General features: G+C 42.5%; 1 protein-coding gene across 7 annotated transcripts; it reads left to right on the top strand.

Moving 5' to 3' along the window:
• The first annotated feature begins 210 nt into the window (after positions 1-210).
• On the top strand, positions 211-14,531 carry LOC148411940 (uncharacterized). Of its 7 annotated transcripts, XM_088435724.1 has the most exons (26): positions 211-306; positions 922-1,123; positions 1,358-1,925; positions 2,645-2,751; positions 2,818-2,883; positions 2,960-3,133; positions 3,579-3,712; positions 3,793-3,887; positions 3,966-4,020; positions 4,100-4,264; positions 4,388-4,612; positions 4,675-4,738; positions 4,814-5,003; positions 5,081-5,193; positions 5,377-5,671; positions 5,788-5,922; positions 6,763-6,799; positions 6,880-6,981; positions 7,073-10,104; positions 10,267-10,330; positions 11,281-11,374; positions 11,445-11,514; positions 12,330-12,418; positions 12,803-13,046; positions 13,198-13,226; positions 13,945-14,531. In XM_088435724.1, the coding sequence occupies exons 2-25, from the start codon at positions 927-929 to the stop codon at positions 13,222-13,224; spliced, it is 6,342 nt and encodes a 2,113-aa protein (XP_088291850.1). In that variant the 5' UTR covers positions 211-306; positions 922-926; the 3' UTR covers positions 13,225-13,226; positions 13,945-14,531. The 7 variants fall into 7 exon arrangements, with proteins under 7 accessions (XP_088291850.1, XP_088291849.1, XP_088291847.1 ...); XM_088435723.1 differs by lacking the exon at positions 13,198-13,226 and having other exon boundaries at positions 2,963-3,133; positions 4,100-4,243; XM_088435721.1 differs by lacking the exon at positions 13,198-13,226 and having other exon boundaries at positions 2,963-3,133.
• Positions 14,532-15,094: the final 563 nt, after the last annotated feature.

The raw sequence follows: 15,094 nt of genomic DNA, 5'->3' as shown, positions 1-15,094 counted from the left end.
CTAGCTCTGTTTACATTTTGTTGCTATGCCAAGTCATTAAAATAGGTATGAGTGGATCATATTTCATCATTTATACTTCAGTAATTTCATAATTTGTGTTTTTTTTTTTCAATGCGGCAAAGCTCTCACGCGTATCAAGCTTTCTTGAAGCGACTACATTTCCCACAAGTCCCCTCGCGGGCGATCAAATATTACGTCATTACCAAAATGGCGGATTAATGGTGTACGATGCCTCTTTTTGCACAGTTTATTTTCCTCGTCGTCTAATGGACTTTTATTCCACACGGTCGACGCTTTGGTGAACAGGTAAATGTTCAAAAAGTATCGAAAATGTTCCATTTAAATACTTTTTGATGTCGTAAAGCTGCAAGATGGAACACGTTAACTATAAAGGTTGTATTTATTCAACGCTCGTAATCATGTTGGGTTTACTGTACATCTGTGTTGTTTTTTCTACTCTCTAAAAGTATTACCAGCTCTTATTATTGTGTTTCTTTTAAATAAACTGCATTTTAGAAGTACTAATGGGTCGGCTGCTGGAAACGTCACTTCTTAATATTCTGCCATCAAAACACACCAAATGTGTTCTAAATATTGCACATTAAAGGTAATAAAAAGAACAGCAAATCGTGTGAATGTATACATTAAAGGGGGATAGTGTTTTACCACGTTAAAATGTGTTGGTAATCCGTGTCAGTCTCGAATGGATTAATCGAATCTCTCGAATAATTCAACTAAAACAAAATTGCTGCCTCCAAGCTTCACAGGGATAGCTTTTCAATACAAACTGTTGTAAATGTTACTGGAGACTCACCGCAACGCAACATTTTTTAGATCCTGTATGACAATTAGGAAACCATTCATTTCAATGCGTGTGACGTCCCGATGTAGCTGATTTGATACACTTTGTGACACGTTCAGGTCCGATGTTTCGCCGCTCAAGGTTCAGTGTTCGCCCCAATGTGGGTGGGGTCGGGAGGACCCCGACTTCGTCACAGGAAGCCGTACCAGCAAGTCAGGAGAAGAAAGAGATTCCGAAAGATGCCGAGGAGAGCGTGGCGCCCTCCTCGGCGAGCGCCAGCCAGCCGGATGAGGTGCCTGTGACCACGGTTACGCCTGTGAAGTGAGTTGTTCTTATTTTAATAAGCTCTGAAATAACCATTTAATAGTTAATTATGGTTTCAGGCACTAATTGACAAAAATGTGTGTGGCATTTTGCTACATACTTTGATTGGGGCAGGTAATAATCTAGAAATTGAACACAGTCTCTACTGTCTGATTCGCTGGCACCCACGTCACTCACCAGTTGAGGCTCCGCCTTTTGAAGCCTATGTCAAAATATTCTTATCCTATTTAGTGATGGAAACGATCCGAGCGGAGAAGGGACCGGCTCCTCGGCTGCTGTTCAGCGGAGGAAACGCTTCTCCGTCAAGCCCAGAGTGGCCCCGGGTCGCCTTGCCGCCGTCCCCCGAGCGCCTAAGTCCCCCGCCAAATCGACTTCCGCAAACCCCTCCAAAAAATCGGACATCGAGCCGCAAACTGAACCCCAAGTGATACCGTCCGGGGCCCTGTCGCTTGAGCCTGATCTGCATCCCGAGCTCATCGTTGCCTCCTGTGACGAATCAGCTGCCGTCGACACTGATCGCTCTCCAAAACACGCCGAAAAAACAGAGAAGACGTCAGGACTCTCGGGCGACGGTCTCGTCAAAGTTCCCCCCAGGCCGCCGGACAAAGTGGCGCTGACGGACAAAGACGCGGCGGCACTATCGGAGAAAGCCAAGACTCTCCTGTCCACGAAGAGCAGGAAGTCATCCGTTTCCGGATTCTCGCTGAGCCAGCTTCTGAACGACCCGTCGGACATTCAGAGGCTGGAAAAAGCTCAGAAACTCCGCGAGCTGCTCAGGGAAGAGATGCGGAAAGAACAGGTTCGTCGTTGGCCTTGATTCAGGAGTGTAAACTGTAATTTCATTAAAAGGATTTTATATTCGATAGGCTATTCAGTTTCGTAATCCTAAAACCATATCAGAATATCACATTTTCTTTACAATAGAACGTTCAGTGCGGACCCACAAGAGTCAAGACTGCATTCTGATTAATAGTTGTGTTTGTGGAACATGATTTAAGCAGTTTTTTCCCGTCTCTGAGCGCTGAGCCGTGATTGGTCGTTATTTAAGCAACTGTGATGTCATTTTCAGTCGACAGCAAGTGACACTTGAGCTGCTTAATTCAAATTCCACCAATTAAATATTAATCGTAATGTCAACAAATTATTATTTATTATTATTATTTGTAAGTTATTAGAGGACACATTTTGTTAATAATATTTATGTCCACATTTTTGTTTATAATTATGTGAATTATTTATTTTTGTCAGCTTTTTATGTCCAAATATTAAGTACTATACTACTCTAAAAATAGAGTTCTAAAATTAAAAAAAACAGACAATGTTGGCACAACACTTTGTTATCGTCTTTTCTTCCAAAAATTGGTTTGCGCTGGTTCAAACCTATCTCACAAGGGTTTTACTACTGGGAAAAAAAGTTTGAGACAACAAAAAACGAAACAAATTTAATTTGGATGGTACAGTGCTCGGGATTCACCAATTAAAAGTACAAAAACGGACTTTAATGGTGTTTTGTTCCAGGGTTCCAAGAGAGCAAAGAGAAGGCGTGAAAAGGAATACATTTTGGATCCCTCCAAAATGACCATGAGGGATCTCATCCGCTACCTGCCGGGCTCCAACCCCATGTCGTGAGTCCACCTCATGTCTCATCACACCTTCATTCCTTCCTGTGACCCTCATGTGTCGTGTCACAGGTCCACTGCGGAGGAGGGCGCCCAGGAAAACGAGACCGCGGTTCCATTTTCCCCGAGGAGAGAAAAGTGAGCTTACCGTTTGGTCCATCTGAGTCTAAACTCAAGAGGTTGCGAGTCTAAAACGAGTCTTCCTACTTTGAAGCAGATCGCCAGAAAAAACGCAGAAACAGGAGTCACAAGTTGTCCCGAAAACGAGGAACCAAGCGGAGAAGGTTCAGGAGGAGGTGGCGAACGAGGAGGAGGAAGAAGAAGAGGGGCTGATGGTGCCGCAAGTTAAAGTGGCCGAAGACGGCACGCTGATCCTGGATGAGGAAAGGTAAGTGCAATAATGAAGGTTTATAACAATAAAAAATATTATATTTCAAATCTGACATTCAGTACCAGCTTTTTCTGAGTTTATTTGACCCTAACTGTAGTACGGAGGTCTCTTTTTGGACACAAACTTGATCTTCTTTTACAACACACAACATACAGTTCATCAGAGCTTGTTGAGCGGCCACTAACTCTCCCTTCAGTCCCAAGTTCTGCCCTCCCTCCTGCCCTTTCCCCACAATGCAAGTTTTCTTAAAGGGCCAGATTTAAGACTGCTTTATTCATAAATGCGTTTTTGTTTAATTTGGTTGAAGAACATGTTATTTTCAATGCTATTTTTTTGTTCTGTTTTGTTTTAGTCAATACAATTCAAGTGTGGGATTTTTTTTAACACCTGTTCTGATTAAAGGATTTGCTTGAGATTAATTGTGAGCGCTTGTGTGTCTCAGCTTGACTGTGGAAGTCCAGAGAGCCAAAGGCCCCAACCTGGCGGAGAGCCGAGACCCAATCTTTGAGCGCGGCTCCACCACTACCTACTCCAGTTTCAGACCGTCCACCTACTGCAAGCCCTGGTCCAGCGAAGGTTCGGAAACCATGTTGTAGCCGAGCCCAAAATCGGATGCGAGTTCTATATTCCGTTTCCTTGTTTTCCGTTTCATGCAGAGACGGACATGTTCTTCCTGGCCATCAGCATGGTGGGAACGGACTTCTCCATGATCGGGCAACTTTTTCACAACAGAACTCGAGCCGAGATACGGGTTTGTCGAGAAAAAAAAACTGTTGTGTTATTTATGTAGATATCTAATCTCTTTTTGTCTGTGGTTTTAACCTTACAGAACAAATTTAAAAGAGAGGAGCGACAGAACTCCTGGAGAATCGACAAAGCTTTCCGTCAGTTCCGTCTGTGATGTTCTCTGCCAGAATCCCGCGTATTTATTTTTTAATGACGTTCTTATTGTTTGTGTTACAGGAGAGAGACGCAAGCTGGACATTGAGTATTTCTCCAAGCTGCTGGAGAAGATTCTGGAAGTCCAAGCCACCAGGAAAAAGCTCAAGTCGCTTTTGGAGAAGAACGCCTACAAGAAACGCCAGAGGGCGCCAAAGGAAAGAAAGAGTGACTGCTGCCAAACATACTGTACAGTAGAAAGACGTGGATTATTTTTTTTTTTTTAGTTTGTTTAGAAGACAATAAGTTTGATAACCTATGTAATGATTCATTTTGGATTTAATCGCTCGATCTTTTGGTTTTCTCCAACAGGCGAGTTTGTAGACGAGGTCGAAAGCAACGAGGAGGAGGAAGATGACGAAGACATGGACGGCTTATTGAGCTCGGAGGGGGAGGATGGCGAGAAAGAGAACGACGAGCTCACAAAAGATGGACAAACCTCGGCGTCCAAGGCGACGAAGAAACGCAAACGGCAGGACGTCTCTGCCGCGACGCTAGCAAAGAAAAGCAAAGCAGACAAAAAGAGCGGCAAAGAAGGTACACGGCTACCAGACCCGAACGTTCTCGCTCATTTTGATCGATTTCTTTTGTCTCGGCAGATGACGCCTGCACACCCGAAGACACCGAGGCGGCCCTTCCTGAGGAGCAACCCGATTCACAAGTGTAGGAACGCTTCTCATGACTTATTTACAGAAAAAAAAGAAAATCTCTGATCTTTATCTTCTCCCAAACAACCAGGTGTGAAAGTTCGGGGACGGACGCCTCACTTAAGCCCGCCAAACTTTCACGAGGCAGAGCAGTTAAACCGCTCCTATCCCTCGGCCGCAAGCGGAGTAAAAAGCTTCAACCTGGTCCAACCACCGCGTCAGAAGAAAATGAATCCACTATGCAGGATGAAGATGTGGCAGACGAAGCCTCAAAGGAGCAGGTGAGCTGCGATTTGAACATTTTCTCACCCTCGCTTTTTTGAAGTTGCCGCTCATGTTTTTATTTTTTCTTTTCAAGACGAACAAAGAGACAACAACATCTGCAGGAATCTGTGACGAGGAAGAGGAGGATGTTGGTGACATTTCCTCTGGTGATGACGAGTACTCTGCTAAACCCCCAAAACCCACAAGGTACACTTCTAAAGTTTCAGTAAGGAGAAATAGGAAGGAAAATACGGTGGAAGAAAATATTTCAATCATTTTAACAAATATCAATGAACAAAGGTATCTAAATGATTAATTGGAATTTTTGGAATTATTATCGATTTATAATGATTGTTTCCATAAGGCAGTCCGTGTTTTTCTTTTTTACAGGTCTGGGCGAGTCCCCAAGCCTCCCAGGCTCCTAGGTTACCCCGCCAAGGAAGAGGGGTCAACCTCTAAACCTGAGCAAAATTTCTCCCCCAAGAGGACCAGATTGAGCAAGGCACCTTCGGCTGCCCCGTCGCCCAAAAAACCCAAACTGATTACCCTCAGAGCGTCTCAGTCCTTATCCAGCGGCGACGAGGAGGAGCAAGACCAGCAGAGGGACGCCGAAGAAGCTTCTGTCCCCGCCTGCCTGCGCTCCCCCACGCTCGCCATCCCGCCGGTTGACGAGAGCATGGAAGAGGTGCCAAACGCTTTTTTTTCCTCCCTGCAAATCCGTTTCATCTTTTGCATCATTTTTTTTTTGTTTGCATGCTTTCCATAATTCACCCCTCCCTTGCTTCCTCTTGTCCTATGTAGCTTGATATCTTGGGCAACATGTCCGATGTGTTGGACATTTCCCATGATGCACTCTGCCCCGATTCTCTCTGTGAGGGGGACAAAAGTGAGACAGGGGTATCCCAACCGTGCGTGCATCAATTGGACCTCCTAGTTGTAAGTGTCCCCTGCTTGGAGTGCAGCACCAAAAATGGATAAAAGAGCACAGTCATCTATTTGATTTGTTTATACCGCAAATATCGCCATCATCCATCTGTCTTTTGGTGGTTTCTTACGGTTTTTCCTTTGATGACACTGGGGAATTTTACATTTTTTTTTATGTTAAGTCTGACAGCGTTGTAAGTCATTTTAAGGTGCAGTTTCCCAACTAGATCTCCATTTTCGTAAAAAATGTGAAAAATACTGTACTTAAAAAGCATATGCAGGCTTTATAAAAGTTTTCTTCTGTTGACATTAAAGGGCCAATGATTAATCAACACTACAGTAACTAGAGACCTGAAATTGTCAAAATTTCAGCCTCTTTACCATTAATACAGTTGTCAGGTTTCTGAAGTGACATTTTGTTCAATCAAAATAAGACAATTACAAAAATCTAATTTTATTTTGGACCAATTACATTTTTCATAGCATTGAAATAATTGTAAAGGAAACGGGCATGAGTACAATGTCCATTTTATAGTAATATGTTCTTGCAGAGGATATGGCTACTACTTGTTAATTGCTATTATGCTAGCTTACCATTGACAGATATTGATTGAAACGCTAGCTGCACACACCTCTCACCACTATGTCTAAATTGTGACTAGATTAACTAGTTGCCACATAGTTGAAGACACATCCAAATGTAATCAACTGGCAATTTGTAGTACAGCTAATATTTTCAATTTTACCTGCTTATTTTCTTTTCTAATTCTTCCCCAGTGTTTAAATGCAAATTTAGAAATGTGGATTCCAGTTTAACAAACCCTAAAAAAAAAAATCTCATTTGTCTTTCAGGACGTTATTGATTTATTGTCCTCTGAACACACAGAAGGTACGTTGAGGTTGTTTTGTCCAACGACCACCGGCGTTCCAATGCAAACGTAGACATTAAATGCGGCATTTTTTTCTCAGTGTCCGAAACGGAGAGCTACAACGAAGCTGCTCAAACGTTGCTGGCCATTGGCAACATGTCTCAGCAATCTCAGTTGGAGACCACGCGTGATCAGACGATAGGTAACTCATTCACTGCCGTTGACGGCTATAGACGTCAAACTGGACTAGCGATGAGTTAATCCTGTTGGAATGCACCTGTGTCTAATTGCAGGGACGGAATCAGAACGCGTGACTGAGACCAACAAACTTTTAGAGGAGGAGATAGCGGAATTCATCACCGAAAACAGTTCTATCGAAATCCCGTTTGCGTCAACGGACCGCCAGATAATTGAGACTTTGACTGCACCGCCCACAAATACAGAACCTTCGCCTCAGAGAACCGATTCAGGCCCTGACCCAAGCCCTCCTGTGCAATCAAGTCCACAGACCCAAAAGGGCGACTCATCCAGGGTGAAACCAAAACCTAACCCCGCCAGAGGCTCAAGTGTCGCATTTTCCGAATCCCAAGCAGATGCGTCGCAAGTGAAGTCTCCTGTGGAAAGCTGCAGTCCTGCTCCCATAGATTCTGAAGAAACAATTCTGAAGGAAGGAGCGCATGGTCAGGTCTCAGAGAATCAGACTTGTGTCATCACAGAAATCAAGTTTGGACCGGCTGCGAGCGAAACCAAGGCCACAGATGCTGAAAGTAGTCAAACTGATGAGCCAAACTCACATTTGGTACTAGAAAGTGGAGCTCAAGACCCAGCCACACAAGACGAACTCCAATGTCAGAAACCAAGTGACGTTCAAGAGCCCAGGAGGCGATTTGCCAAAGTCAAACCGAAGCCAAACCTTTCACAAATGCCAAGAGGTGCCCGGTCTAAAATTCAGACCACAGAAGAAACTAAACCGTCATCAAATCTGAAATCCAACTCAAAATCAATAGTTGAAGTAGAACAAGTGTCTTTACAGTTACCAAGTCAAAGCATCAGTTCTGCTTCAAGTGGGATGCGAGTCCTGGACTCACAGACAGCAGAACGGACTCCTCATGAGCAGATGTTAGCTGTTGGACATGCAGTAGATGACACAAAGTCTACAGAGGCTGGTGCAGTTGAAAGTGGTTTCAAGACCGAGACTGCTCCCGAACAGTCAAAGTTACCTTTGGTCCAAGAAGGTAGAGAATTTGACGCTGCTAAGCAAGAAGAATCAGAAAGTCAGAAAGTAAGAGAAGTCTCGTCAATCCAGCCGACAAGAAGTCGATTTCCCAGGGTCAAGCCAAACATTTCACAGATATCAAGAAATGCTAAATCTCGAACCGCAAAAGGAACTTGTCAGTCTGAAGTAGAACCACAACCAGCTTCTTCACTCCCTCCTGGTGCTCCTTCCGCAGGAGAAACAGGGTCCACAAATGTTGAAACAGTTAAAGGTGAACGTAATACTAAGACTGCAGAAATCACAAAACATGGGACTGAAAAATCAGAAGCTTTGGACCAAGAAGCTGGAGAATTTGACGCTGCTATACAAGAAGAATCCGAAAGGGAGAAACCAACAAGGCAGACCAGAAGTCGATTTCCAAGGATCAAACCAAACATTTCACAGATATCAAGACATGCTAACCTTCGGACTACAAAAGCAACTACTCAGTCTGAAGAGGAACCAGAGCCAACTCTTCCTTTCTCTCGGAGTGCTCCTGCTACAGAAGAAACCCAGTCCCCGGACCCTGAAGCAGTTGAAAGTAGTCGTACTATTGAAACTGCAGAACTTCAAGAACCGGAGGCTGAAGAGTCAAAGAAAGCTTTGGATCAAGAAGCTGATGATGAGGTTGTACCTGAGTGCCAGAAACCAAGTGAGATTCTTTCTACACATCAGACCAGAAGGAGTCGGTTCCCGAAAGCCAAACCAAAACCAAGCCTTCACCAGACATCAAGAAAAGCACGGGTGAAACCTGAAAACACAAATCTCGAAGCAACAGCTGAGGTAGAACCACGGCCAACTGCTCAAAGCGCCAGTTCGTCTTCAAGTGGGATGCGAGTCCTGGACCTACAATCCCATGAACTGACTCCTCTTGATGATGTTGAACATCCTGTAGATGATACAGATACAAAGTCCACAGATTCGAGTGCAGTGGAAAGCAGTCCTAAGACCGAGGCCACTCTTCAATTATCAAAGACGCCTTTGATCCAAGAAGGTAGAGAACCACGGCCAACTTGTCCCCTTTTTCGTGGTGCTCCTGCAACAGGAGAAACCGGGTCTACAAATGTTGAAACAGTTGAAAGTAGTCATGAATCTCAGACCGCAGGAGTTACAGAACTTGGGGCTGAAGAGTCTAAGAAAGCCGTGGACCAAGAAACTGGAGATCATGATGAGGTTCTACTTGAATGTCAGAAACCAAGTGAGGTTCTTTCAGCACAACAGACCAGAAGGAGTCGATTTTCGAAGGTCAAACCAAAACCGAACCTTCGGCAGACATCAAGGAACGCGCAAGCGAAACTTCAAAGCGCCAAAGGAGCTGGCCAATCTCCAAATCTTGAAGCAACAGCAGAAGTGGAGCCGCAGCCAGCCGCACAAAGCACCAGCTTCGCTTCAACTGAATTGCCAGTTCTGAACCTAGGCGCCAATATGATTCCTTCCGAGGAACTGCCTCGGAGTGAGCAGAAAATGGCAGAACCACAAGTCAGAGAGTCAAATAAACCTTTGGACCACCCAGACGGAGATCATGATAGTACCTCGCAAGAGTCACCCGAATGTCAGAACCTGAGGAAAGTTGTTTCCAGGAGAAGTCGATTCTCGAAGGTCAAACCTAACCTTCCGCAGAAACCGAGTCAAAGCCTCAATACACCTTCAGAGGAAATCATTTCTAGTGAAGGGACGCCCACCGATCTTGGACCCGCGACCCGAGACTCCAAGTCCACAGATTGTGGAGTGGATAAAAGTAGTCGTGATCATGAGGCAACATCACCAATAACTTCCGACGCCTGTCAAAATCTTCCCTCAGATGCTGGCGGTCCAAAAGAAGAAGACTCTGAGGCATCAAAACACACTGGAGAAACAATTCCAAGACGCCGACGCCTCCCCAAGGTCAAACCCAATTTGAAATCCCCTGCTAGGGCGACCCAGTCCGAGGACGGACCCGACAAAACCTCCAGTATCACGCAAGAGTCAGCAAGTGTCCTGCAGATGCCAGCAGAGGGCGCCGATGATCAAGTCAAGGCTGCTTGCTCAATATCCACAAGTGAAAGAAGCGCACCTGAATGCCCCATCGAGGTAGCTGCTTTATTTCAGTCTCCTTTCCCACATTTTTTATGAACTATGTTTGCGGCGGCAAAATGCACATTTGAATTTGGATTTAAAATGGAGAATCGTGTAGCCCCTGCAACCATAATCCCGAATGAGGTGTTTGTTTGGTTTTCTATCTAATATTCACAGGATGACTCAGCATCAAGCACTGTCACCAACCAAACTCCCACAAGTTCCTCAATACTTCCAGACGGTAAGTCAATCATATTTACTCCGGAGGGGGGGGGGGGCAATCATATTTACTTCAGAAGATGATTAGTGGAACATCAGCAGCAAAATCATAAAGTTCCTTAAAGGGGTCGCCAAAACATTTTAACAATAACTTGCTTCATGTTCCAATTAATTTGCCCTTAACTTGAAAATAAACATGTACTGTTCACATTAAAAAGCATTAAAATTAAACCCTGTTAAAATGACATGTTCATGTTCCCTGAATAGAATAGAATAGAATAGAATAGAATGTCTTTATAGTCTTTGCACAGGAAGTTATACAACAATAGTCTCACAAAAGAGTCACATGAAATTGTCTGAACTCAATATTCTGACTAATAAGGCGTTTTGACTGAAAATGACATCACAGCATCACATGACAAAACTCAGAAAAGAGCTGAGCCGTGATTGGCCGTTATCTGAGCCCTGCGTGACTGTGATGTCATTTTCAGTGGACAGAAAGTGGCAAAATGGCTGTCCTTAAAAATATCTGGATTTTGGTGCTTAATTCATATTCCATAAACCCATTATTAATCACAAAAACACGGTTAGACTAGTTGGGCTACATACAAAATATTACAAAGAATTGTTTTTGGATTTATCCCCTTTTAAGGATAAGCATTAAATTCAGCAAGATGTCTTCGAAATGTCTCAAAACCTTTCGGAATTCTGCCATGTTAACGTTAACAAGATTTTGAATTGGTATCATGCAAAAGTAAGCCGTTTCTTTTCCCACATTAATCATAAGCAACGAATAAAGGGCAAAACTGGGCGCCACCTCATTTGGGTTTTTTGTGGTATTGTGTTGTATAATGCCAGGGTAGGTAATCACTTTTGTTCTTCTTTTGTGTTCTAATTGAGCCTGATGAAAAATTCTGCGGTGAATGAATGTGCATTTTCACTCTGAAACATTTTCACCTTCTCTCATCTCAGCGGCGTCGGTACCGTCGGACCCAAACGAGCCCTTCTTCATTTTGTCCCTAATGGAAGTCCCGCTGGACGAGTATCCCCCTCAGCCCAGTTGCAGGTCAGAATAATTCCCATATGCCATCGGGAGACGCCGCGCTGTGTCTCACGGCGTCTCGCTGTCTCCGCAGCCTTCCCGTGGACGCTGCGGTTGCAGGTTCTTCGCCTGCCGTCCTCTGCGGGGAGACGACCGTCGCCGCGGTAACGATACCCATTCATATTGTTCTCTCACACCTCAAGCATCTAAATCATGTCCTACAAAATAAAAAACAACACTATAACCCTTTGACAGCAAAATCATTTATTTGCACGTCACAAAACTGTTGATGTGAACTTTACCAGTTTTCTAAACCTTTGTACTTTGTACTATTTCTTACTTTATATTTTACATTTCCAGTGGTCGAGGCATTATTTACAAGTCCAAAGAACAATAATATTTATGTTTGGATTTTTTTGACCATGTAAGCTTAATTCGCGGTCATGCCGAGTGCTTCCTGTGTGATGTCATTCAGTCCACTCGCTAAAGTGCCAACAACGCTAACGTCAGAAGCGACAGCCGGACTGATGTGCTACGTCTGTTTTTATGTGAATATGTACAATGTTAGCATTAGCGAATGTCAATTTTATGTTTGTTACTTATACGGTGTGAGCTGTTGGCGGAAAATGTGGATGAAAGTATTCGCTTTTCGTATCCTGAATTTTCTTTCGTAACAATAGTTTTGCGAATACGTGTTGTGTAAACAAAATTTTTCGTAATGAAGCGTTTGTAAGTAGATTTACCACTGTACTTCCTGTCATGGGCGGCGCTGATCTCTTCCCAAATGCACTTCTGCCACCAAGTGGTGGTTTTATAGTATAAAGATGGCTTTTGAGCCTATGACTTGCAAAGGAGTTGCATCTGAAACTAGAGAGAAAAACATCAAACAGTGGCAAATTCCAAAAACATGTCTTCACGCGAATTTGCTCGTAAATTAGTTAAAAACCAACATATGTTTGTTTTTGTTTTTTTTGTGCAGAATCCAGTCGTGGAGCAACCAGTTTTACCAGCACCCCTTGCAGGAAGTGAAGTCACGACCTCTTCGGCACTTACAAGCGCTCCCAAAAGGTGACAAAAAGTGCAAGCAACCATATACTGTAAAATTACCACTTCAGTGTTTTATTAGTAGTACGCAAAGTTAAAATTCTTAAAATACCGTCAATTGTAGAGCTAAATATCTATTTTTTCCCCTCAATATTGTGATTTAAGATGTGATTGCTTTTAAAGTAATGAAGTACCTGAGCATTGAACATCTTGTTTTCAGTCAACAGCAAGTAGAAAAATATGTTTATGAATCTTTCATATGATAGCACCCATATTTACATAGCACACAATATTCTGTTGGCCCTGAACGATGAGTGAAAAATGCTAAATATGCTAACGGTATACAGCTTTCCTTTTCCGATAACGCTTAACACTTGGAGTTCAAAATCTTTTTTGGTCTATCTTCAGGCGACCCAAAGGCTTCCTCTCCTTTCTGACCGGGCCAAGCGGCGCCGCCCAGTCCGAGTCGCGTCGAGGCAAATCCGCTTCGGGCCGACCCAACGTTAGTAAACCTGCGCCCAGGAATCGGCCCGCGGCGCCCAACGCGCCCTTTCAATTGGAGACGCCACCAAAAACAGCGGCGCCCAAGCCACTAACACCTTGTACAGAAACATCTCAACCCCAACATAGTTCCTCTCTTTCTTCAACTGAAGTAAGCAATGCTCAAGAGCGCCATCTGCTGATAAGCCTTGACGGTGTACTCTGGTTTTAAAAAGAATACTGTCTGTCACCTGTAATGCGTGCTTCTTTTTATTTATTTATTTATTTTTTAAAGCAACATTTACATATTTTTCTGCTTGCAGAGGCGAGTCAACAGGCCGCCTCTTTGAAGGTAGCCGCCACAACGGGAAGGAGGGAGCTGTCTGTTTTAAAAATAGCTGGCCAGTGACAGGACACTGTGACTTGATAAGAAGAATTAAAACAGGAAGACTTTTAACATTTATACATTAATTTATTCATACATAACACGATACATATTTCTTAACATTTTTGCACACAAATCCGAATTACACAATTTTAAAGATTTGCCGATACCGAGTCCCGATTCAGGATCTCAGCAATGTATTAAGGACGAAAAAACTGTATTCGAATTGTCTTAAAAATATTGTTTAAAAATGCACAGACATTTATGTGGATCTAGAATGTTTTAATCCCATCAGCCTAATTTTTTTACGTTTACCCCTCTAGCTATGTTTTTATTTTGCTGTTTCCATGTTGCAATGTTGTGTATAGTACCAAAAAAAAAAAAAATTCTTTTGCGTGTATTTCATTTTATCCCTTTAAAAAATGAATTCAATAAAATGGAAATTTCTTTACCCAGATATTTTCTCTCTCTTATTCTGATCAGCTTATTTCTTAATGTACCAAATATTCAATATTTTAGTTTTAGAATGAAATCGATTATGGTGATAGAAATAAAAAGTTTTTTTCACCCAAATATTAAAAAAATGACATTGTAGAGCTGTAATTTTAATTCTGTTTTGCAGAGTTTGAACAAGCTGCAGACAACAATTTATTTATTAACATTTTTTCTTGTATGTGTTTTGCAGGTTTCCGCGTGTCAGCGCGATAACAGCGCAACCATAGAAGAAGAGCCCACTAACGTTTCCCAGTACTTCCTAAGCGACATTTTCACGAAAATGAACGAAACGTGAAAAAGTACTCATTTACCTTCCTTTCTCTTTGAATTTCATATACGCACTTCTCACAAAAACGAGCGATTGAGCTTTTGGTAAAACTTCAATCCCAAAATTCACGAGTACCTTTTTAGGTGACTTCATTTCAATTTAAGTTCACTCTAAGCCCAATATCAACAAGTTTTTGTGTTACAGTATGTATTTTTGTTGTCCTGCACTTTGCATATGTACATTACTTTGCATATACACATCAAGTTAACTTAGATTTATTTATTTTTTTTACGTAGCCATATAAACTGATTTAAAAAAAAATACAGACATAGGGCATCATTGAGAGGAATGTGAGACAACAACAACCTCCTCTTATATGTGTTTAATTTTTTGTATATACATGCCTCGAACAAATATACACAAAACCTTGAATGACAGTTCAATTAGCTAAATGAGACTCGAGCTGATAAGTTTTGTTGCAATCCAAATAAACACGTTCTTCCACCTAAGCAGCTGTTTCCAGATGTGTAACTGGGCTCAATTTTTCACAGTCGGCCAATTAATGCCGCTGCAAACATGACCACAACATTATTTAGCATCGATTATAATACGTAGTCGGCAATCATTTTGTTATGATTATTTTTGTTATAGAATTGATATTTCTGATTCTATTAGATTCAATTCTAAAATGATTCGATAGTGATAGCATGACACCCATATTAACACAAACATAAATGCCATAGATGGGCTAACAAATAGCATCTTTGGTAAACAACTTACTATGTATTTGAACACAAAGGGTGGAGCAACACATGTAGACAGGCAATATAGCAAAGCTCACAATTGTGACTGCCTCCATTTAAATGTTTTTGTAATGTACTGCCCCCAGGTGGCTGCAATGTGCATTATAAAGGCGTAATAATGAAAGTTATTTATGACTTATTTTTTTCCTTCAACCACTCAAATTGCTCAGTGGAATTATTTCTATCCATACATATGTAGGTTCAAATTATTAACACCCACAAAAAAATGAAAAACAGTATGGTCTGTCTTTGTAGTCTGTGACGTGATG

The sequence above is a fragment of the Hippichthys cyanospilos genome, chromosome 15 (genome assembly GCF_059441005.1).
Source record: "Hippichthys cyanospilos isolate Australia breed blue-spotted pipefish chromosome 15, RoL_Hcya_1.0, whole genome shotgun sequence".
NCBI classification, from domain to species: Eukaryota; Metazoa; Chordata; class Actinopteri; order Syngnathiformes; family Syngnathidae; genus Hippichthys; species Hippichthys cyanospilos.
Note: the sequence above shows the minus strand (reverse complement) of the source record. Positions and strands in the feature narration are given on the sequence as shown.

Bases quoted from the DNA above. Each gene is read 5' to 3' on its own strand.
- LOC148411940 (XM_088435720.1), top strand. From the start codon at position 927: ATGTTTCGCCGCTCAAGGTTCAGTGTTCGCCCCAATGTGGGTGGGGTC. The intron at 4,021-4,099 runs GTCAGTTCCGTC...TTTGTGTTACAG, and splicing joins GAGAATCGACAAAGCTTTCC to GAGAGAGACGCAAGCTGGAC. The intron at 12,419-12,802 runs GTGACAAAAAGT...GTCTATCTTCAG, and splicing joins CTTACAAGCGCTCCCAAAAG to GCGACCCAAAGGCTTCCTCT.